General features: G+C 42.2%; 3 protein-coding genes and 1 pseudogene across 5 annotated transcripts; 1 reads left to right on the forward strand and 3 right to left on the reverse strand.

Moving 5' to 3' along the window:
- Nucleotides 1-45: 45 nt before the first annotated feature.
- On the reverse strand, nucleotides 46-7,224 carry LOC135605910 (polyadenylate-binding protein-interacting protein 7-like). 2 transcript variants are annotated; one of them, XM_065096522.1, is made up of 6 exons: nucleotides 6,790-7,224; nucleotides 3,149-3,989; nucleotides 2,002-2,293; nucleotides 1,748-1,803; nucleotides 943-1,064; nucleotides 46-598 (listed from the first exon to the last, which is right to left on the reverse strand). In XM_065096522.1, the coding sequence occupies exons 2-6, from the start codon at nucleotides 3,905-3,907 to the stop codon at nucleotides 295-297; spliced, it is 1,533 nt and encodes a 510-aa protein (XP_064952594.1). In that variant the 5' UTR covers nucleotides 3,908-3,989; nucleotides 6,790-7,224; the 3' UTR covers nucleotides 46-294. The 2 variants fall into 2 exon arrangements, with proteins under 2 accessions (XP_064952594.1, XP_064952593.1); XM_065096521.1 differs by having other exon boundaries at nucleotides 1,888-2,293; nucleotides 6,790-7,219.
- LOC135604846 (uncharacterized) lies at nucleotides 6,816-10,015 on the forward strand (annotated as a pseudogene).
- A 389-nt stretch (nucleotides 10,016-10,404) lies between these two features.
- LOC135605913 (brassinosteroid LRR receptor kinase BRL2-like) lies at nucleotides 10,405-14,212 on the reverse strand. The gene has a single exon (XM_065096523.1). The coding sequence runs from the start codon at nucleotides 13,910-13,912 to the stop codon at nucleotides 10,502-10,504; it is 3,411 nt and encodes a 1,136-aa protein (XP_064952595.1). The 5' UTR covers nucleotides 13,913-14,212; the 3' UTR covers nucleotides 10,405-10,501.
- Nucleotides 14,213-15,616: 1,404 nt separating this feature from the next.
- LOC135583622 (protein Barley B recombinant-like) lies at nucleotides 15,617-21,570 on the reverse strand. Of its 2 annotated transcripts, XR_010484605.1 has the most exons (4): nucleotides 20,014-21,460; nucleotides 16,667-18,973; nucleotides 16,508-16,588; nucleotides 15,617-16,276 (listed from the first exon to the last, which is right to left on the reverse strand). XR_010484605.1 is itself a non-coding variant. In XM_065096524.1 (2 exons), exon 2 carries the CDS (start codon nucleotides 20,976-20,978, stop codon nucleotides 20,121-20,123), a length of 858 nt encoding a protein of 285 aa, XP_064952596.1. In that variant the 5' UTR covers nucleotides 20,979-21,086; nucleotides 21,497-21,570; the 3' UTR covers nucleotides 19,857-20,120. The 2 variants fall into 2 exon arrangements, 1 of the variants encoding a protein (XP_064952596.1); XM_065096524.1 differs by lacking the exons at nucleotides 15,617-16,276; nucleotides 16,508-16,588; nucleotides 16,667-18,973 and adding an exon at nucleotides 21,497-21,570 and having other exon boundaries at nucleotides 19,857-21,086.
- Between the last annotated feature and the right edge of the window lie 326 nt (nucleotides 21,571-21,896).

Genomic DNA, 21,896 nt, shown 5'->3' on the forward strand with positions numbered 1-21,896 from the left:
ACAGCTTCGTCAACTTTCAAATAGCGCAGAGAAAAACCAACAGACTAAAGAAAGAGAATGTACAATATATGGCAACAAAACCAGAAAAATTCCACCCACCAAATTACAAAAGGTAGTAACGAAAGCCACCACCATTTACAACGTCAACAGTAGTGTAACTACGTACTCTGCACTGATTTCTCTTCTATTCCACCCATATGCACAATAAGGAAAAGTGTATGATGTATCTGTCTCTCTCTCTCTCTCTCTCTCTCTCTCTCTCTCCAATTGGGTATAATAGTTACAGCGTGTCTGTCAATATATCACAACACGGAGAAGGCCTGGGTGAGGCTGGGTGAACTGCAGGCCTTCCGTCGTCAGGTACTGCTCCACTGCAAGAGGAAGCCAAGCAGGAGATCCTGTGCCCTTGGAGTGCTGCTGACCAACTCCAACGCATATTACGGCGTGCAGTCGCTGCCCTGAGGACCTTGCCTTGCGTCTCAGGAAGCTCAACCTGTTGTTGAGGGATTGCATAGCTTCGGTTACAGAGAGGCCGTATAAGTCGATCACCTGGTCTTTCAGTTGGCTGTAGTTTTGGTGCTCCGGAAACAGTGGGTTCCTGAAAAACATTGGCAGTTCTTCAAAATTAACTAGTGCTTTTAGATATGTAAATAACAAATATTGAGTGCAGTAAAAGAAAAAAGACAGAAAGTATAACCCAAAAGGTTAAATCCCACATACAAGGCTCTTGGCAATGCAAGATTTTATGAGAGCTAACGGATGCAGTATTACCTCTATAAACAGAGTGACCAATTTTGTCACTCGAACCTTGGTCGCTTAGGTCATATGGTACCCAAGTATATTACTACTGTACCAAAGAAACCCTCCAAAGTTGGCAACCATAAATGACTCCAGGAATAAATTTAACATACATTATCTCAATCAGTGAAATAGATGACCAACCTCATCTGGTAAATTGCTTCAGCTTTTCCATGAGCTGAGCTAGTTTGCCTGTTGTACAATTGCTCTTTGGAACCCAGTTCCTTTGCCAAAACCTTGTCGCCAATATAATATGTTTGATTTTCCTGTCAATAATACATAAAGGTGATTGCTTTCCAAGCAAAAGAGGCTACATTCTTGAATAAGATACATATAAATAAGAAGATGATTAGATGAGGAACAATTCATATTATATAACAGATGCCAGTGAAATTGATCAGTGTTGTTGCAAAGGATGAAAGACATATAACAATGAGGCCACTGCCAAATCAAGAATCAGTTGAGGAATCTAAATTGAAGCCAAAGTTCAGAAAATGACAGAAAGCTTCACAGAGAAAACATGGAACAAAAATGAGGTGGAGAGTTGTGCTCTCTGACTAACTTGAATATATTTAGAATCCAGGTGGTTCAACATTTCCAATGATGCAACTAGATTCACAATGCTGTCCAAGTATAGCTAGCATAAACAAGAGAAACACTAAAATTAAGTTCTAATAAATACGCAGATCCATGCGTTGCATTACAATTCCTCATTCTTCTTGCGGTGCTACCCTTAAGAGATCAAAGGGTTAAGTTGAATATCATCTATATCAGTACACTAGAGATGCCCATGAATATTATTAAGATGAGAAGAGAGAATGTGCTTCCGCGAACATCAAACAACAATTATCAAGCATAGAGCAATAACAAAAGTCATCCTCAGAAATGATTATAACAGGAATTGTGATGAATAAATAACTTATGATGCCCCAGAAACCAGAACACCTACCATTTCAAAGCACTTATTCCGTAGAGTTGCAACATTGTGATCTTCCCTTCTTGACTCTGAATACAAATTTGCAATCATATTAAATGATGACAATGGGAAAATTTCCATTTTTAACTCAGAAAATTGGTATTAGAAATTACCCACTGCATCTTCAGTCTCGAGCCAACCAGAACTTGAATTAGCTGCACTTTTATTTTTATAAAGTGTTTTACCATGACCATTAAGAGAACTAGCTAAAAGTTGAATGGTTCTACCTGAGCCAACATGGCCGTCGGCACAACCATTTCTATCAGACCTCGAACGATGAAAATCCTGCAACCCAAGTTGTCTAATGGTTGATGCAAATTTCATGTCACCTTTTGATATGCTGGAGGTAGATCTATGCATAATGGGATTATGTTGGGTATCTTCCCTATTATACTTTGATGACCCGCTTTGTGCATGTGTCTCTGCGAAGGACAGAGCAGTGGGGTCCAGCATGCTAACTCTTGAGGATGCCAATGACATCACATTAAGGTTCTGATCAAAACCACTATCAACCTCATGCTGACATTTAGAAGAAAATGATGACAATGTTATGCCCTCAAATAGCTTCAAAAGACAACTAAAGAGCACAGGTAATGATATCATAACATTATAGCAACGATCAATATTAAATGTATAATCTGCCACAATGTCATTTCTTCATACTTCTAGTAAAATTTTAAAGTCACAAATCTATCTGGGAAACTTATAACTGGAAAAGTTTAATAAATTCAATAAAATAACATGCGTACAGCACCACAGTCGAAGAACGATAACATAACCTAATACAAAAATTAAATAAACTGTAAAATACAACAAGATTGTTACCTCCTAGTAATTTGTGGTTAGAACAGTATGAAAATGTTGCCCATAGTAGTACTCAAACGAGATAAACTAAAAAGTAGTGATTGACATGTTGAGTTATGATTTCAACAATATTATATATCACAGTTAAACTAACAAGTTGTAATGCAAGTTTCTGATATTCTCTCTATCAAAACTTCCATGACCATATACCCCAAAAGAAAATAAGTTTTCTGAATCCATGCTTATAATTTCAGCTGAAACCACAGCAGGCAGCATGCCCAACAAAATTTAGACACCATCACATAGCTATCTGGTCTGGCCTTTTCTTGTTAACTCGGTGAAGAACATCCTTTCTTTATTAGCATAAAAGCCTTGGTTAGATGATATCCAAATAACCAAACAGCTACTGCTATTCCTATTAAGTCACTTGTTTCCACTTTACAATTCGATTTCTTACTTCCCAACATTTTGTTTAAGGCCTAAAGATGAATCTGAAGTTTAGGTTTCTAAAATACTTGATATAAGAAATGATTCCCGAAAAAACAAAAGCCCAAATTAACCCGAACATACCATGTAGTGACTTATAAGCTCAATTGTGGAGTTCAAGTCACATCCATTCTTGTAGTAAACATTGGCTAGTCTCTGAGCATCACAACCGGGAAAGCATGATGACAAATATTTGATAGGATCAACAGCTGCATTCTCAAGAAGCATATTATTACTTGTCAAATCATTTATTGGACCAGCACAAAAATCCCCATCGTTTCTGCATCCCATCCTTCCAATTCTACTGTGCTTTTCACCATTTATGAAAGGTTTGCCCCAGGAACTAGCAGCTGAAGCCATGAACGCAGTTGGTGATTTTTCTTCAGCACATATCTTTTCACTCAAATGGTGATTTTCACTTGTAAAACAAGGAACATCTTTCCTCACACCTAATAATTGGTTGGCCATTGATCCTGTAAGTCTTGATGGTCCAACAGCATTATGTAAGGACAGATCTGCAATTCGGAGATTTCCAGGTCCCTGCAACTCTTCTGCCATGACTTTGAAATCAGGGATGATATCATCAGGAAGCTGATGGTACCAGTATGGATTCGCCTCAACTTCTGAGTTGTTTGATATAGTGGAGCCTGACTGATTAAAGACTGAATTTCCAGAAGATCCTAGGCCATCAAACTTTTTTGTATCTAAGCTTTTGGTGCTTTTTGCATATTTCAGAGATGATGGAATAAACTCCAAAGCATTGGGATTTAAAGTGGTAACTTTATTCCACAAATTTAACTTGGTACCCTCTTTATCAGAAAGACCATTATCAGACATATTCATCTTTACTCAAACTACAGAAAGTTCACAAACCTTAAATATTTCATAACACAAAAACAACCTCGACAAATGATTTATCCCAAACCTGCAAATAATATATGTATGAGCTAAAAAATCCAGAGGAATTCATAAAATGTCAATCTATTACAACAAAAGTTATGCAAAAAGTGGCTCTGTACTGCAATCATGTAGGTACCAACAAGTGTTTGTATTGTTAGAATAGATTATATGCCAGCTACATCAGCAAAAACACACACAAAAAAAAAGAGAATACTCATCCTTGTGATCTAATGATGATCTTTCAAAGGTAATCACAGCAACAGTAGGGAGAGATATAGCTAAAAAGTTTTTAAATGCCAGTATTAATCATTTGATCATTATTTCTGCATCAACATTAATGAAGAAGACTAATTTGATCAAAACAGACAACATTTTACTCACAGCTCCTACCAAAGAATAAGTCAAACATCAACAGAATTCAGCTATGGAATTAGATAGTTCAAAGTTAGGATGACACTAGGGAGCAAATCAAGAACACCTTCAAGGTCGAACTGCTGTCTGCAACTTCATACCTGATTTCCTTTAACAGTTGTTGGTCCATCATAAAAACAAACTAAAGTACCAAGGAAAGGACCTCTTGTTTATTACATCAGATAACGAGTGGCAATCCTAACAGTACTCTGCATGACTACAAAAATTTCTTATTACTCCATGTGGATATAAAACATTGGTGCTGCTATCCTGGGGGTCTATTTCCACAATGAAATTCCTGGACTGATGTCGTCTATAAAACTCTCAAATACCTACGGAAGATTGAATTTTGCTTGATTCATTCTGATTCTATCCTCATTCACGTTTCAACAAAACTGGACACCAACAAAAATGTAAAACCAGCTAGTTGAGCTTCTAGGTCATAGTATGACAACATATTCAACTATTGGGGAACATTCCATCATCTTATGAAGATACAAGAGTCATAATACTTGCAACAACTTAGTCATTCAATAACCTAGCCTCAGAGAACTGACCAAATAGGCGAAGAATCATGTCAGGCAGTAGCCCAAATAATCTCTGTGAGTCTAGGACTACGTTTGTCTTTTCCAAGTTAGCTACTACATATGCATCCATCAACATTTCATAGTCTCTAATATTTAGAATGTCATCATGTTGTAATTCTTCTAGGAGGAACATAAGCAGTCTCAATCACGTATGATTTCTAAAAACCAATTTTCTCAGTTAAAAAATAAAGGATATAGATATTATTATAATTTGTATCAACGAAATATATAATAAATATATGGCAAGCAATGATATATTTGATATCTGCAATACGCATTTCAGTGGCAAGAAAAGCATAGTATTTGATATTCTGAGGCTTGTGTCATAGAAGCCGGTAGCCTCAGAACCTAGGAGACATGTGGTACCAATGTTCCATGTCATGTTTTTCATCATGTTCATTTATTTCCACTAGAGCAAGGATATATTGTAGCAAATTGTTCCTTCTGAATGCTCCCAAGTGCCTAAGAATGGCATCTTCAACTCCTTTCAGACCTTGTATAACCTCTCAGTTGTATGTAGAAATCTTTTTTATATACAGAATGCTACATAATCCCTGTAGCAAAGTCCCATGTAAAAGATTTTACATTTGAATCTCTGTTTAGATATAAGTTTCCTTCATGAAACCAAAGAGCAATTAAGAATATTATGTTTCTTTCAAGCTGATGAAATAATACTTTATTTAAATCAACAGAACCCAACAAAAACAAACGTTGCATTAATTTCTAACCTAGTTATTCTTATGTGTTTTTCTCACCTTACCTATCAAGCTATAGAACATAAGTCTTAATGACTACAATAGTAAACATTTACTTTTGGGTGAGATACACAATACTCTGATTCCTAGACAAGTCTAAATGATGCAAATTGGATCACTCTCTTAAGAAAATGGTTCGCCACAATTTTTCTCTCACAATTTCTCTTCCAATTTATCTCCATCATGATCCAACACAACCCAACCTGCCTACTCAAAACGTAGTAGAACTCCATCTTAAGATAAATATTTCTTTCCAAAAATATGATCACATCACTGACAAAAAATGTTTCTCGTTTTCTTCACATCATATTTGTAAGGTATGTGTCACAACAGTAGATGAACAACTTGTAATCCAAAAATGAACCCCAGACGTTTCAATACTAATTAACGAATTCATGGCATAATATGCAAGTAATGGCATTAGCTAATTAAAGCAACACCTCTGAATTTGCAGCTAAATTAGTCCAAGAACATTCAATCCTGATCTCGTGAAAGATAAACAAGCGTCGACAATGTTTTCTCATATGATGCAAAACCACTAAATTCACTCTCCATTTTCATATTTTCGTAAGTTCCATTTTCATATCAATTTCAGAAGGACACAACAATTGGCATACACTTTAAATTTGCAGCAATTGACTGGTTTGAGCAAGACAGTAACTAGTCTCTCCATTTCAGCATTCAAACGTACATATTCCATTATTTCGTATGACTATATTCCAACTCAATTATAGTCCAAGAACTAAGCAAACATCATTTACCACATCAACTATTTTAGTTTCCATCTTTAAAGTTGCGTATTTTGCAAAAGAGCAAAAGACACAAGAAAGCAACTGCTGCACCACTTCCAAACCCAAGAAACCCACAAAATCCCAGTGAAAACAATATAAGGTTCAAGAAGACATGCAAGAGATGGAGCAATTGCAGTCCCAATATCTCAACCTCGTCGTCCAAGAAACATCAAGAAAAGAAACCGGATTCACACCCAAAGGAAATGGAAACTTGCCCGAAGAAGCTCAAGAAAAAGAGCAAGAAACCAAGATCGAAGCAAACAGACATTAAAAGGCCGCACCTTTTCTCAGATCGATGGCCGGATAGATGAGAGGTAGCCAAGCCATCAGATAAGGGCGAGAAAGAAACAAATAAAGAAAGAAATCTCTTCGGATTAGACCGAGGGTTTTCTCGGGATTCGTGACTCTCCCAGCTAGCTGCGTCCGCTTGGAATTCCCGCGGGAATATCTCAGAACCCCTTCGATTTCGCGTCGATCGCGACCACCACCACCATCGAAGGACGCTTCGTTGAAGAACCAAAGCAGCAAGAAAACGACAGAGACCTCCAATCTCTTCTTCTCCTCGCCTCTCCTCTCTCTCTCTCTCTCTCTCTCTCTCTCCCCTCACCCTCGTCTTTGCTGCTGCTGTTGACCCCTTGATACTAGCGACGAAACGGCGGAGTCGAGTGCTTTCAGCCGTCGGATCGTCTCGCTCGAGCGAATCCCATCCGTCGGCGTCGAGCGTCACTGCGAAGCGTCGACCGCCACGAGTGCGCCTGCGGCACATCTGAAAAGGAACAGGGAGGAGGCAGCGGTTGTTATGACAGGACACGTGGCGCCGTACGGGCTGTGGAACCGTGTGCTCGATGATCGAGTGGTTTGGTCCGGTCGTGCGTTGGGTCCCACCAAATAAATATGGTTGGCGACTTATTTCTATTTGGCCCTTTGCCACGTAAAATGACTCATCACGGGACTCGAAATCTCGATCTCGCGCACTCCACGGAAACGCTTCCGTTTCCCGACGCGACACGCGGGTCATCTTACAACTCGCCACGGCGTCGGTGCTGCCGCGTCATCATGTCGTAACTAAAGTCGCGTTGGCTACCGGAGCGGCTCCCGCTTCCGGCTTCCGTCCAAGAAACCAATATCTCGTTAAATCGACGATTCTGATGCCGATTTCAAGATCCATGTGGCAAATGCTCATCGAATCTGAGACGCGCTCAGCCTCCATCGTCCTTTCTCCGAGCTTCCTCCCCGCACCTCCGGAACCCCGGCCTCAACCCTAACCGTAATTCATTCTTCTCTTCGCGTCCATCTTCGACCCCCTACGCGGCGGCTCTCCTCTTCCACTTTCCTCCCATCCTCCGGTTCAGTTGCCGACTCCGCGATCCCGGTGGGAGAGCTCGTCGAGAGGGACTGGTCCTTCCTCGACGCAGACGCGAGAAACTCCGATGAGCCGCGGGCCGACAAGGCCCGCCGGATCATCGCGGCCGCTGAAATCAGCGAGGTCGGATCCAGGGTTCTTGCGGTACTCCCGACCGCGGATTAATCAACCGGGTGGTGGAGTCGGCCCCCTGCGAGCTCATGGTGGCGATCCACGCGTCGCTCTTCGTGCTTGCCATGATCAAAGAGAGCCATGACCGAGTGCGGTGCAGGCAGGGCGGTGTGGACGCCGTGCCGGAAAGGTTTTTGCCATTCGATGTGGCGTTTGTTCGCTATTTCCCTGGGATGGGGCGTTTCGATTGGCCAGTTGTTTAGTTCACTTGCTGGGACGTGCTCTCCAGGTTCCTTTCTTCTTCATTACCGAAAGATGCTATTTAAAAGGAACTAAAGTTGTATGTCTTACAGCATTTTGTGAGCAAAGCTTCAACCTTTGGTTATGTCCACTCGTACTTAAAATTTGGATTTCTTGAAATCCGGTCCCTCTGACTAGTTTGAATCTTTTCTCTTATTCTTTTTCCGTGCAAATTAGTTGTTGTGGATCAATTGCAGGGTTCTTAGAATGTTAATTTGATTACTAAACTGGCTAGCATTTTGCAAAGATATTTGGCAATTAGATAGATAGATCTGAACACTTTAAAAGTGGGCAACTTCAATAATTTAATAACAGAAATTTCATAGTGTGATCTAAAGTCTTTTGTTTGGATGTCTTTTGGCTTACTAGAACTGAACTTGAGGTGTAGAAATGGAAAGCTCTCTGTTTGCTGCGTGAAATCTTTCTCCCCATCATTGGAGTGAATGACCTTTTGACTGTTCCTTGTGACAATTGTTGCAGAAGAGAAAACTGAGGAGATTTATCATTTAACATGTCAGCAAGGCCTTTTTAAGATTATTATGACTAGTTCAATACTTGGATGTTTGAAATGCATTTCAGGACTCCTTAATGAACCTGTTGATCTTGTGCTAGATGATAATACATTAAGTTTTTCTCTTTTGATCTTGGAAAAAAATTAGCATGTGGGAAGGCTAAGATGAGAATTTCATCTGTGGTGTCTCTACGTGTATCGGGGGAAAATGTAACATCCCGATTAAGACCCCCGTCGAAAGTGAAAGAAGACTTAAATAAAAGGCTCCTTGGGTTCATTATTTTAATTTCGATTTAAACATTTTAGACTAGTGATTTAAGTTTAACGGAGTTAGTGAATCGATCATCTCATCAAATAAATAGTGCACTTGGTGATTTAAGCAGTGGCAGAGACTTGTCTAATAAAGCGAAGGTTAATCTGTTGTTAATTAGGACAACATCTCAGAAACAAGTTTTAGGGATTGCGAACTGTTCCAATTTCAGCTTTAGATTGGACTTGCCTAAGAATTAATGATTTGAAATGTCATTTTGGGAAACATAGTCCATCTTGTGTTGGTAACAACTACATTCATTATTGCATGTTGATTGTCTTCACATCTAAACCATTTTGTTACTGATCAAAATGACATTCCACTTACAAGTGACTAGAACATTTCAACTACTGCATTTTAAATAACCATTTCGGCATGTTTCTGCTATTGAACTTCCAAATATTTCTTCTGAATACTGTTGCAACTTTCTTCATGTTGACTCAATTTGTGATGCACAGGTGCAAGTGTAGTTGTCAGCTTTGATCAAGGGAGGGAGGTTGTCGAACAAACCCATATGCAGCAGTTCCGTGGCATTGTAACCTATCACTTGCCCGACAAAATAACACTAGAAATAGCGGCAACCGAACTTTCATTTCAGGTAACAAGATTTATTGATGAGCCTATCTTTTATTGAGTGGGAAAACTTAGTTCAGTGATTTGTTGTAATGACTTGGCATGTCTCCCTTTTTTTCATGTGTTCAAGAAATGGCCATGCCTAAGAGTGAAATCTGCCTTGTGGTTTTGACTTTGCATGTGACCCATATTGGGCCAGGATTCTTAGAATGATGGCTTTATGGATATGAAATTTGCTCGAGCTGTTCCAGCTAGTCTCATTCTCCTTTGTAATATTGAAATGATCATTCTTGTGGATGCTTTTGAAAGAAACAATATTATGCTTTGGTAGGAGAGAAACTCATGAATGATCTAATTCCATATTTTGTTGCATTTTTTACTTGTTTGTAGCTTAATCTCATGCCGTCCACATTTTTCCTATCTATATATGTTGATGTACAAAAAGCAATAGATGTTAATGTCTGTCTAAAAAGAAGCAATAGATGTTACTAACTTTACTGAATTCTTTTAGAGAAGATACAGTCTTTTTTTTTTTGCGGTGAGCTTACCGCGTGTCTACCGGTGAGCGAATTCTCAGTACATTGAAGCTCTCAGCGGTCGGAAGAACGCGCCAACCTGTTCGATGAAATGCGTCGGATCTACTCTTATCAGATTTATTTAGTTCCTACAATCTCTACAATTTCTGCGGTAATCATCAATCAATAGTCAACAAGCTGCAACCTTCAAGGTGTTCGGAATTACAAGCATCGTTCATAGGAGCTATATGACAAACAGTAGTGTCGAAATATCGATATTTTGAACGATCAAAACAGTAGTAGTGTGCAATTAAGTTGCAGCTCCATCCACAGCAGCAGAGTTGAGCTCCCTCAGCATGGCCACCACCTGCAGCATGTTGGGCCTCTTCGACGGGAAGTCCTCCACGCACTGCAGCGTGATCTCCATGAACCTGGCCATCTCCTTATCCTCCTCTGCGCCGTTTGTGAGCAGGAGCTCCCCGTCGAACACCTCCCTCCCTTTCCCTTCCCTCACCTTCATCTTCACCCAGCCCACCAGGTTGGTGTCCCCGAAGTCCTCCCTGTCGGTAGGGCGCCTCCCCGTCAGCAGCTCCAGCATCACCACCCCGAAGGAGTACACGTCGCCCTTGGCGGTGCAGCGGAAGCTCTGGTAGTACTCCGGCGGCACGTACCCGGGCGTGCCGGCGAGCGTGCTCACGCTCAGGTGCGTGTCCAGCGCGCTGATCAGCCTAGCCATGCCGAAGTCGGACACTCTTGCGTCCATTTGGTCGTCCAACAGCACGTTGCTCGACTTCATGTCGCGGTGGATGATGTGGGGGATGCAGTTGTGGTGGAGGAAGCACAGGCCCTTGGCGGCGCCGCGCGCGATCTTCTTCCTCTCCTCCCAGCTCAGCGCCGCGTCCCGCGGCTTCGTTCGGCCGTGCAGCATGTCCTCGAGGCTCCCGAAGGTCATGTACTCGTAGACGAGCAGCCTCTCTTCCCCCACCTTGCAGTAGCCCAGCAGCGGCACCAGGTTCCTGTGCTTTATCTTGCCTAGCGTCTCCATCTCCGCCATGAACTCCCGGTCACCCTGGTAGCTCAGATGTATCAGCTTCTTGATCGCGACGCTCGATCCGTCCTTGAGCGTGGCTTTGAACACCTCGCCGAAGCCGCCGCACCCGATGAGGCTGGCCGCGGAGAAGCCGTTGGTGGCCTCGATGAGCTGCGAGAACTTGAGTTTGCGGAGCTGCCGCTGGAAGGTGGCGACGTTGATGCTCAGAGGCTCCTTCTCCTTCTCGATCTTCCATGTTGTCGCCGCATGCGTGGCTTGCAGGCTGCTTAGCATCTTGGCTTCCTCTGCCTCCCTGTGCCTCGCGCGCATGACGATTGCCCACACTATAAGAACGCACAGCGAAGCCACCGAGACGAGGACCCCGAGAACGACGCTGTTCGCCCAAGCGGCTGCCGAGCTTCTTCTCTCCTGCTTCCCGTAGCTCGACGGAATGGCGGTCGGGAGATTGCTCGGTGGCTGGCACGGGGGCAGCGGGACGCCGCAGAGGCCCGGGTTGTTCGCGTACTGGCTCGCCGGAAGCGTGGTGAGCTGCCCTCTCGCCGGAATCGGCCCCGACAAGTTGTTGTCCGACAGGTCGATCTGCACCAAGAATGAGAGGTTGGAGAAGGACTCCGGAATGCTCCCCTGCATCCTGTTGTGCGAAGCATCAAAGACGCCGAGGTTTCGGAGGCGGCCGAGGGTGGCCGGAATCTCCCCTGTCAACCTGTTGTGCGCCAAGTCGAGCACCTGCAGCACCACCATGTCTCCGAATTCCTCGGGGATGTTGCCGTAGAGCTCGTTGTAGGATAGATCGAGGTACTCCAGTGTTTGGTAGTGCGTCCAGTCGCTGAGCGCCGCGCCGGAGTACAATCGAGTGAAGTCGCAGGTCTTCAGCGTCGGCACCTGCAGTAGCCTCTCCGGCCTGATCCCCGCGAACTCCAGCAGCCCTCCCACCCCTTTGCAGGAATTCCCCACGTTTCTGACGAATGCCAAGGTGTTGCCCGACAGAATTCCACTCGACGCCTTGGCTCCCAGCTGCCGGCCAAGGCGCGGCGGGATCTCACCCCTGAGCCTATTGCTGTTCAGGTCCAGCCACACCAAGCTACTGCAGTTGCCGAGCTCCCTGGGGATCTCCCCGCTCAGGCTATTGTTGGCGAGCTGCAGCACCGCCAGCCTCGAGAGCAAGCCGAACTCCGGGCGGATTTCCCCGGTGATCCCGTTGCTCGTCAGCGCGATCCACTCGAGGTTGCTGCAATTGAACAGCTCGACCGGCATGTCGCCGCTGATGAAGTTGTTGTTGACGATGAGGTTCCTGAGCCGCGAGCATTGGCCCAACTCCGCGGGGATCGGTCCATGCAAGCCGTTGAACCAGAGCATCAGATGCTCCAGGTTCTTGAGCCTTCCGAGCTCCGGCGGAATCGGGCCTTGGAGATAGTTGATGCTGAGGTCTATCGTCTTCAGCTGCGAACAGTTGGACAGCTGAGCTGGGATGCGGCCGGTGATCAGGTTATCAGGAACTCGCAGCTCTTCGAGCGAGGATTCACCAGAGCAAACATCTGGTGGTATGGCGCCGGTGAGCTTGTTGGAACTGAAGTCCGCAATCCTCAGCTGCTGCAGACGGAGGACGGAGCTCGGAAATGGCCCAGAAATGAAGTTGTTGCTCACCAAGAGGCTCTCCAAGGAACCAAGATTTTGCAGCATATCATTCAGCAGAGGGCCGGACATGTTGTTGTTCGCCAAGTCGAGCAATCGAAGCGAATAGCACGAGTAGAACGAGTCGGGAAGTGCACCAGAAATGTTGTTGTCGGAGAGCTTCAGTTGCACCAGCGATCCGCAAGCATTTCCCAGACCATACGGAATGGAACCAGTGATGTAGTTGTCCGAGAGATCCAATCTCTCCAGCCTTCGGAGCTCGCCGAAAGATTGAGGGATCTCCCCTGTAACCGCATTCGACGAGAGGTTTAAGGTCCTCAGGCCGTTGCAGTTGGATAGGGAGGAAGGGATCGCATCGGCGATCCTGTTTGCCGAGAGATCCAAGTAGAGCAGGCCCTTGCAGGAGTTGCCAAGCACAACAAGATCAGACATGCCACCCGAGAAATTGTTGAAGGAGAGATCGAGAACTCGGAGATTACCCGACTGTGGCATCAGATTCGCTGGGAGAGAACCAGTTAGATTGTTGTGGGAGAGATTTACATGTTCAAGATTAGGATACTTGCGAGAGAAGTCCTCCGGTACAAGGCCGGAGAGGCCAGCAGAGGAGAGATCGAGCCGCTGCAACGACGGCGGGAGCTGAAGCAGAGCAGAGGTGGAGTTGATGTAGAAGGCGTTGGAGGAGAGATTGAGGACCGACAGCATGTCGAGCGATGAGAGAGGGCGGAAAGAGAGCGTCCCCGAGAGGTGGCAACTGCTGAGGTCGAGCTCGGTGGCTCTTCCTTGCCAGCAGGAGACGCCGTACCAGCTACATGGGCTCTGGTTGAGCTGCCAACTCCACAGAACTCCATTTGGGTCCTCCTGAATCGAGTTCTTGAAGAGGACGAGGGCATCTCGGTCCGTCTCTGTGCTCGTGGACGACGACGACAGGGACGAAGGCAGCTTCATGAACAGGAGGAGAAGCAGCATGACAGCGGGGGAGAGCATTTGGAAGTGACCGTCCATCCTTGGAGTGCACAAGGAAGAGGGAAAAGCAAGCATTTACAGGCTCTAATGGTGAGCTGGTTGGCATTTGTAGTGTGCTAAGTAGAATGATGGAGGGAACGTTCGCAGTGGTCAAAGAACATAATCCGACAGCTGCTGGCTTAGATTAGGGAAGGATCCAACGTAGGTCATGATGAGCATCTTGAAATCTACACACTGATCGAGTCCCAGTGCCTCCTAATCTATGCTCGAATTATCTCAGATCCCCAGACACAGCTTCGAAAGCCCTACATCCTTTCCTTGTTGTTCCATGCTCTGCTTCTGCTACACTTTCAAAAGCAAACGCATCGATGACATCTCTCACCACTCTCCCATTGGCATTGGAAGTGATGATGGCCCCTCATTCCCCTCTTTATTCCTTTTCCTTCCCTCGCCATCATCATCTTTCCTGACGTGTTATTTAACTCCTATTTGTACTTTATTTGGTTATATGACACAAAATTATTGGCGAGTATATAATACTTGTTGTTTGCATGTTTGCACATCTTTGGATGGATGGCTGCTATTACATATCTTTGCACTGTTCTTGCTAAGACATCAGTGTAGCAGCAGTAGTTCATCAGTCACAGAATTCATCATGTTATGTGCCAAAGCTTGCAGAAACATCTGCTTTGAGGAGCATCTTTCTCAGCATACAAAGCTATTCTTTGTGTTGCATGTCATCGAGCCCCCCCTCGGTGCCTTTCCATCAGCCATAAAATAAGGAAGCATGTTTGCCGGTGATGTCCGAGTAGTGGCGTTAAAGAGGCTCGAATCACCAAGCACTTGCAGTTTGTGTGTGTGTGTGCGTGTTGAGTTCCACTCTGTACCAGTTGGATTCGATATTAGTATTATTATTATCACAATCACTTCACGTGTAATCATTATTATACACCAACACAAAACAGAGAAGGATGCAGTTGATTTGGAATGGAAAAGCCAATCAGTCTTTGTTGCAGGTTTGACCGGAGAGCATCATTCATCTGATACAAGATTTCTCATTAGGTTTCTATTAGTTCATGAGGAAGTCAGAACAATTCTTATGACCAATTTCCTTTGCAATTCTGCTCATCATCAGTGTATCACACATCATCTGATTGATGCAATCTCAAGGATCTGGCACATCATGCAAAGCTGAGTTGACAGGGATGAGGCATAACATCTGAAGCAGGCATCCTTGTAATGTTAGCAACATCCTTCTTTTCCACTGGTGAAAGCCCTAGAAAAGTTGGCACTAGCCTTTTGTTCTCTGTTTCTGTTCTTGATGAAGATGTTTGATATGTATTTCCTGTGACCTTGTTTTTGCACCAACAACAGACTTCAAAATTCATGAGGATAGAAATAAATCTTTAAAAGCTTCGAGTTATCATCATGAGGGGGTTTCTTTTATGAGCATTTTCTCTCTTGGGATTGGGGTGAAATGTAGGTAGCTGCTCTCATTACCTTTCTGGAAAGTAGACTGGAAGACTGTCATGTTTGACCACATCAAGATGGCTTTTGGGTTTGAAGATAGAATGCTGGTTGTGACATATTCCAATATATGGAGAAGAACTACTGCGATTAGAGTGTGTCAGCTACTGAATTGTGATGATGGAGCAGTTGTGGCAAGGTGTTATATGCTGCAATATGGTATCTGTTTCAGATTTTGCTTGCCCTTAATTGCAAGCAAAAGCTTCCAATGCTGCATAAAGACTATATTCACTGTTCATGATACTAAATCAATTCTGAAAGAAAAATATCTTTTCGGATAGATTAACTTGCAAATACAACTTTTGAAAATAGTCAATAAAAATCACTTCTCCTGATCTTGACAATTGATATTACTCTGGAGACCAGTCTACAACATACAATTCCTTCAGAGTAGAACAACAAAACAATTCTCTATTCAAAAGACATGCTTGAAGTGACATCTGGGCACCAAAAAACTTGGTACTCAAAAGTTGTTAGAACACTCTCGTGCTGAAAAGAAGAGCTTACTATCACTCTTATAGTGAAGCTGTGCCTCGACTTAAACTTGGCTCATCCTCATAAATTTGTTGGCACTGCATGTGGCTGCTTTCTTTGTACTACATTTAAATTCATGGGCTGCACTTTGCATCTGAATGCTCTGCTTGAGAAGTTGCAGGAGAAGAGTAAAGCAAATCTGGAGGTTGTTAGCTTTGTAGGATCCCAAGAAGTAAGGATGGACATGCAGCTTTGTGAGAACGTAAAGGGGGAAGCTAAGGAGGGAGCTGAATCATGGCCCTTCCACATGCGCCTACCCCGCCATCAAGCAAAGGAGGGAGCTCTTTATCATTCCTTCCACTGTGTGCCCCTGTGATTATTATACTCCACATGCCATTTGTTCTGCCCATTGGTATGGCAGCAGCGCGCCGCAGAACACTGTTGAGATACAAGGATACAATGTGAGGGCTTGTGAGAAATCAAATAGTTCTTAAGCCATACAGAACAGTTCCTTTCTGGGTTCAAAGAGAAAACAGTATGGTATTATATCATACTCTATGATCAGCTAAACCAGAGAGCAAATGGTAAACTGCTACTGATAAGCATTAAATCTATAAAAATAATGATCGACGTGTGAAATTGGAAGGGATGATGAGAACTGTAACCAACCTTTTGCTTGAAAAAGAATAGCAGAAGTAGTCTTCATATGAAACATAAATCCTGGTTTTGCCAAGACAGATATGACACAGGCTAGAAAGAAAGTCATGTTAAGAAACTAAATATGTGAACTGAGAAATGGAAAGTTGAATTTGCAACACAAGAGCATACCAATCATCATTCATCCTTTGGACGTGAAAGATGTTGGCCAGGGAAAGTCATTGCACCTTATCTGAAAACATGAACAGAAGGCTGAAGATGTCACTGGGGTTGAAAGCTCTGCAGCACCAAGAAAAAAAAATTCTGGAGAAGTGTCTCTGTTGTTTTGATGACAATAGCAAAACTTCTGGGACATGATAGATCGGCCTCCAAGACTATTAAATTAATTACCTGTAACTTGTGGCATAACAAAATACCTTTTTCAAGTGTAAAAAGAGCAAAATATTACACAAATCGGTAAGTGAGCAACCCCAACCTTCCACATACATTCAGAGGAAAAATTTTCAGGACATGATGGAAGGGGTTTCTAGACTACATCCATAATTACAGGCAACTCACCGTGTAACAAGATCCTACTGTCAGATGCACACAAAATTTTGAAAGTGATGAAAGGTTCAGACCTCACAGCTAGTTGGAAATAAGGAATAATTAACAAAAAAAGGTCAACTTCTTGCATAAGTTTGTACAATGAACAGGAAGCAATGCAATCAAGAAACTCAACAGTATCCTCCAGAAACCATATAAAAGATATTTGTGGAAGTTTAAGTGCTCTAATTTTCACAATAACCCTTCAAAAGATCTACCAATTACATATATTGAACTGAGAGTATCCTACATGAGACTAGAAAGTTTGATGCAAACAAGTTTTTGTTTCATCTTCATAACATGACAGCTTAGAAACACAGAAAAACAATCCCCCATTATGCTAAGCTTTACATGAATGAGCTCAACTTGATATTGATGAGATAGCTTTCAATAGTGCAAAGAAAGCTACAAAAGATTCACTGAGCCTCATGTTCAACCAAGTTACTCTAAATATGCATGTCAAATTCTATAGGGGAATTCTCATAATGTCAAGCCACAATGAATTGTTAGACACAATAATAATAACAGAGACCAACCAAAATGATCTGTCAAATGCTCCTGTAAATTTTGCAAGACACATCTTTGAGTGATAGCAACTATAGCATCAGTGGTCATGTCATATATAAATTAATACCTAAATGTGATATATACTTGTGCCTCCTAATAACAGAATACCAAGAAAATTTCATGGACTAATTCATAGCATCATATTGCCTTGGCACTATTTCTGTATTACTTCATCTGAGAAACCTAAGTTGAAGGACGCACAGCCCATTCTCAAGGCTATTACATGATATGAAGACACTAGATGATGTTTGATATAATTTAATATAAAAGGGAAGCAAACATACCATTTCATAGGATAAAAGAAGGGCTCTCACCAATGCGAGAGTTGGGGTAAGATCGACATAGCTTTACCTTTAAACATTTCAGATGATCTAAAGTAAAAAAAAAAAACCAATTCAAATAACCATCCGATGAAAAGAAAAAAATTAAAAAGAAAATTAGAACTTTACCATGATATCAAAATAATGTACATTGTAAGCCTCCTATATGATCTCCTTCAATAAACCAAAAGGAGACTGCTATGTTAATATTATCCTAACAACTTGGCAACATATATATACATATATTTACAGATGTAGTTATTTCTTAAAGAAAGGGCTTAAGATTACCAATTGGAATGAGTACTTCAGTTCATTAAGAATAACTTCTTGCAGAATTAGTTAAAAAGTCAAGTTCTCAGACACGAAATTGAACATAGGTAGATAAATACATATCACATGGGATATAATAGATAAAAGAGTTCTGCCTTGACTATTAATTGAAAGAAAAATGGGAAATTCATTCTAAAAAATTCAAGAAACAAAGACTGACGAAGGAATGGAAGCATAATTCAAATTTCACAATTATTTATGATAGTTTGTTGACACGCAGTTCTCCTTTGTTAACTTTCGAAAGACCATCAATGCTATATATAAGTTTCACCTGTCAAAAATAAGACTTCGTGACAGAAGTTGAAACCCCAAAACCACAGAAGCAATTGGAATCAAACATAATTCCAAATCACAAGCTTTATCAACTGTAATGCCTGTAGTCTAATTGAATACGGATCAACCTGTATTTCAAAGATCCTGATAACTGGCTGATTGTTCAATTCCAGCAAAAGAATCATACCCATCCAACTGTTTGGTCATAGAGAATGATAAAATAAGACATGAAACTGAGCTCCAAAGTTATTCTTAGAGTATATCCTCCTCAGCTTAACAAGCGAAAGAACATGCAAAGCCCAAAAGATGACCTACAAAACTGGCAAGGGTTCTGTATATTTGCACGGTCCTTTCTCGAATGTCCCACTTGCCAATCATGTTCCAATTCGAACCAGTTTTCAGGCTGTTTGTATCACAGACAATAAGGTAAGTAACATTGGGATAATGCTTAAAACAAATACTACAAGATTGAAATGTAAGATTAGATAGGATAAAAAAAGGTGAATCTAGTAGAAGAGAAGGCGGAGAGAAATGAGAGCTGCAGCAAGAAATTCCCTTAAATTTCCTAGAAGGAACTGTCATCAAACCCACTATTTCTAGATGAATAGACATTTACAAATTAAGATTTTACACTTAGGAACAGGTTTACTTTTTAACAATAAAGCAACATCAAAGATCTAGCATATTATAATTTACATATGCTGACAACACAACCAATATTTACTTGGGTTGATTAAACAATCATCATTTCTTGGGATGAAAAGTTTCCCTTGGCAGTATTTAACAGAGGGCAGTCTAGCAACATCCATAAGAGATCTCTCACCAAAAAGGAATGAATATCTGAATAATTGCTCTTATGACAAGTTTGTGCAATGTGAACATGCAGAGAGTAACTTGAATGTCGAACAACCACAAGTTAATAGGCATCAATGGCCAAGAAACAATGGTAGTTTTTCTTTTTTTTCTTTTTTCTTTTGGTAAAGGATAAGTGACGAAGACAGGATTCGGGCTCATGACCTTGCGATAATCTATCAAAGTCTTTACCAACTAAACTAGTCAGCAACTTCAATAGCAGTATCAACATTGCATATATACAAAAAGCGAGTAGCAGATACAGGTATTAGTAACATGTAGCTCACGTTGATATTTTGGTTTTGACGAGCAAAAGCTAGAGTTACTAAAGAGGCATGTAAAAGAACCTAAACATGATCCCATAAAAATGGAAGCCACCTCATAATCTGTGTCATCTGAATTTCTTCTGGGAGAAAACAAGCTAACATCAGTAATAAGAAGAATAAGATTTTCTATATATATCAAGTAAAAAGCCCTCTGGCTTAGAAACATTGTTTGCTTTAAAACTACAAGCTTAAAACAGAAGAAGACATGATTCAAGCCTCTGAACCTCAAAGCGCCGACTATTCCCGATAGAAAATGTGTCGATACCTCCGATTCAAAGCACCTCCACATAAGGATACAGATTTGTACATCGTGGATAGGCAAAGCCAGATGCAGAGGTGAAGCCTAATTTATGACAGCCAACATTGCACGTTTTACCTGATTGTCACAAACTTGTTAGTGCCATGCTTAGCCCAGAAAGACCTCAAGTCAATCGGATTACAAAGGCTATGGCCTTCTTCTGTAAGCTTCTCCAGAACTTTCTTAAATGCCCCCTGACTCATCTTCCGGCCTGCAATTCGTGCACCTCGCCTTTTGGTGCTCATAGGGAGGGGATACATCGAAATGCTAGTTGTGCAACACACCGATTGCCAGCCTCCAGCACCCCACCGGTAGCATGGCTGTGGCTTTCCAGTGCAAGAGCAAACTGGTGTTGGGATCCCTGAGGTATTTAAGCTGATACCGTTAATGACCATCTCAGCGCTCTTCCTACAAGATTTTCCAAGTGAAACAGAACCATTAGTAGTATCATTAGTCGATGCTGCAACTTTTTTCGACTTCTTTGGCTTCGGGAATTTCTGGGGCCGGCCCTTCGAGCGCTTCTTTAAAGGAGTCTCATTTTCACCAACAGGTATATCTGTTACCGGGAAATTGTCATCCTTGGGAGGCTCGGGGAGCTGCAACATTTGGAGAGTCTCGGGGGTCAGAGGATCATGTAGGGCACCGTAATAGCTGTCGTTGTGATGGTGGTGGTGATTCACCGGCAGCATATGAAGGATCTTGTCGTGGTCGTCGCTGGATTGGTGGATCCAGCCATCTCTCATGACGTCCATCGCCACCAATGGCTCAGATACACCGCATTGCCGATGCAAGAATCCCCCATTCGACAACAGCGGCTTGGTGTCGCGCTCCACCACCGAGGACATGAGATGCAGGCCGAGGTTCCCCTTCCAGGTCTGTTCATAGTAGCCCCAGTTCCGAATATCCAACCCCCCATCCCCGTCGTCGTCCATTCAAACGGACGAACCACAGAGACACGCCGGTGAAATCGGCAAAAAGATCAAAATTTTTCCACCGATTTCAGTCAAGCATTCGACCACATCACCTTCACCTCGCCGAGCCTATCAATAGCATTCAACGGAAAGGATCAAAGGTCGAAGGATCGGGAGGGAAAAGGAGGAGGACAACATCGAAAAACAACAAAAAGGACGCATCTTTCACGAAACCCTAACATCAAAATCCCATCGAAGAACGAGGAAAGGTCGCCAAATAAGAAAAAGCAACCGACGACCGCAATCCTGATGCAGTGGAAAAGATTGAAGCTTCTTAGGGTTCCTCTCATGCGACATCATCGGATTGAAAATATTGGAAAAATATTAGGTAAAAAAGATTTTAAAAATCAAACTGAAATAATGTAAAAGAATAAAAAAAAGAGGGAGAGGGGGATACAAAAAGGAGGCTAATAATATTTTTGTTTCCTACTTGCAGAACAATAGAAAATTAGGGAAAGGGAAGAGAGAGGTTCTTTTACCTTGAGAGAGAGAGAGAGAGAGAGAGAGAGAGAGAGAGGGGGCCGTCTGTAGGGTTCTATTTCTGATGATGGATGATGGAAAGAGACAAAGAGGCGAGTCAACATAGATTTTTGCTATATATAAATATTTACGTAATATAATATAAATATAAATATATATAATAGAGATGTCGGTGTTTTTTATTCTCCTTCGTTGAGTGGCCCAATTGAGAAACCTACATGTTTATTCTAATATATACAAATACATTAAGTTAATTAATGCATAGGGAAAATTCCATTGAATTTGGGACGATTTTGCTAGAAAATATATGAATTCCTTTGTTTGGGAAACTCTTTTGTTTTTTTCCCAAATAATATTTTTAATTTAAAAATACCTAAAACATCCCTTGAAGGTTTATTT

The sequence above is a fragment of the Musa acuminata genome, chromosome BXJ2-2 (genome assembly GCF_036884655.1).
Source record: "Musa acuminata AAA Group cultivar baxijiao chromosome BXJ2-2, Cavendish_Baxijiao_AAA, whole genome shotgun sequence".
Classification (NCBI taxonomy): domain Eukaryota; kingdom Viridiplantae; phylum Streptophyta; class Magnoliopsida; order Zingiberales; family Musaceae; genus Musa; species Musa acuminata.

Coding starts and splice junctions, on each gene's coding strand:
- LOC135605913 (XM_065096523.1), bottom strand. CDS start 13,912: ATGCTTGCTTTTCCCTCTTCCTTGTGCACTCCAAGGATGGACGGTCAC.
- LOC135605910 (XM_065096521.1), bottom strand. CDS start 3,907: ATGAATATGTCTGATAATGGTCTTTCTGATAAAGAGGGTACCAAGTTA. Junction 2,294..3,148: donor AGCTTATAAGTCACTACATG/GTATGTTCGGGT, acceptor TCTAAATGTCAG/CATGAGGTTGATAGTGGTTT. Junction 599..942: donor GAAGCAATTTACCAGATGAG/GTTGGTCATCTA, acceptor AATGTTTTTCAG/GAACCCACTGTTTCCGGAGC.
- LOC135583622 (XM_065096524.1), bottom strand. CDS start 20,978: ATGGACGACGACGGGGATGGGGGGTTGGATATTCGGAACTGGGGCTAC.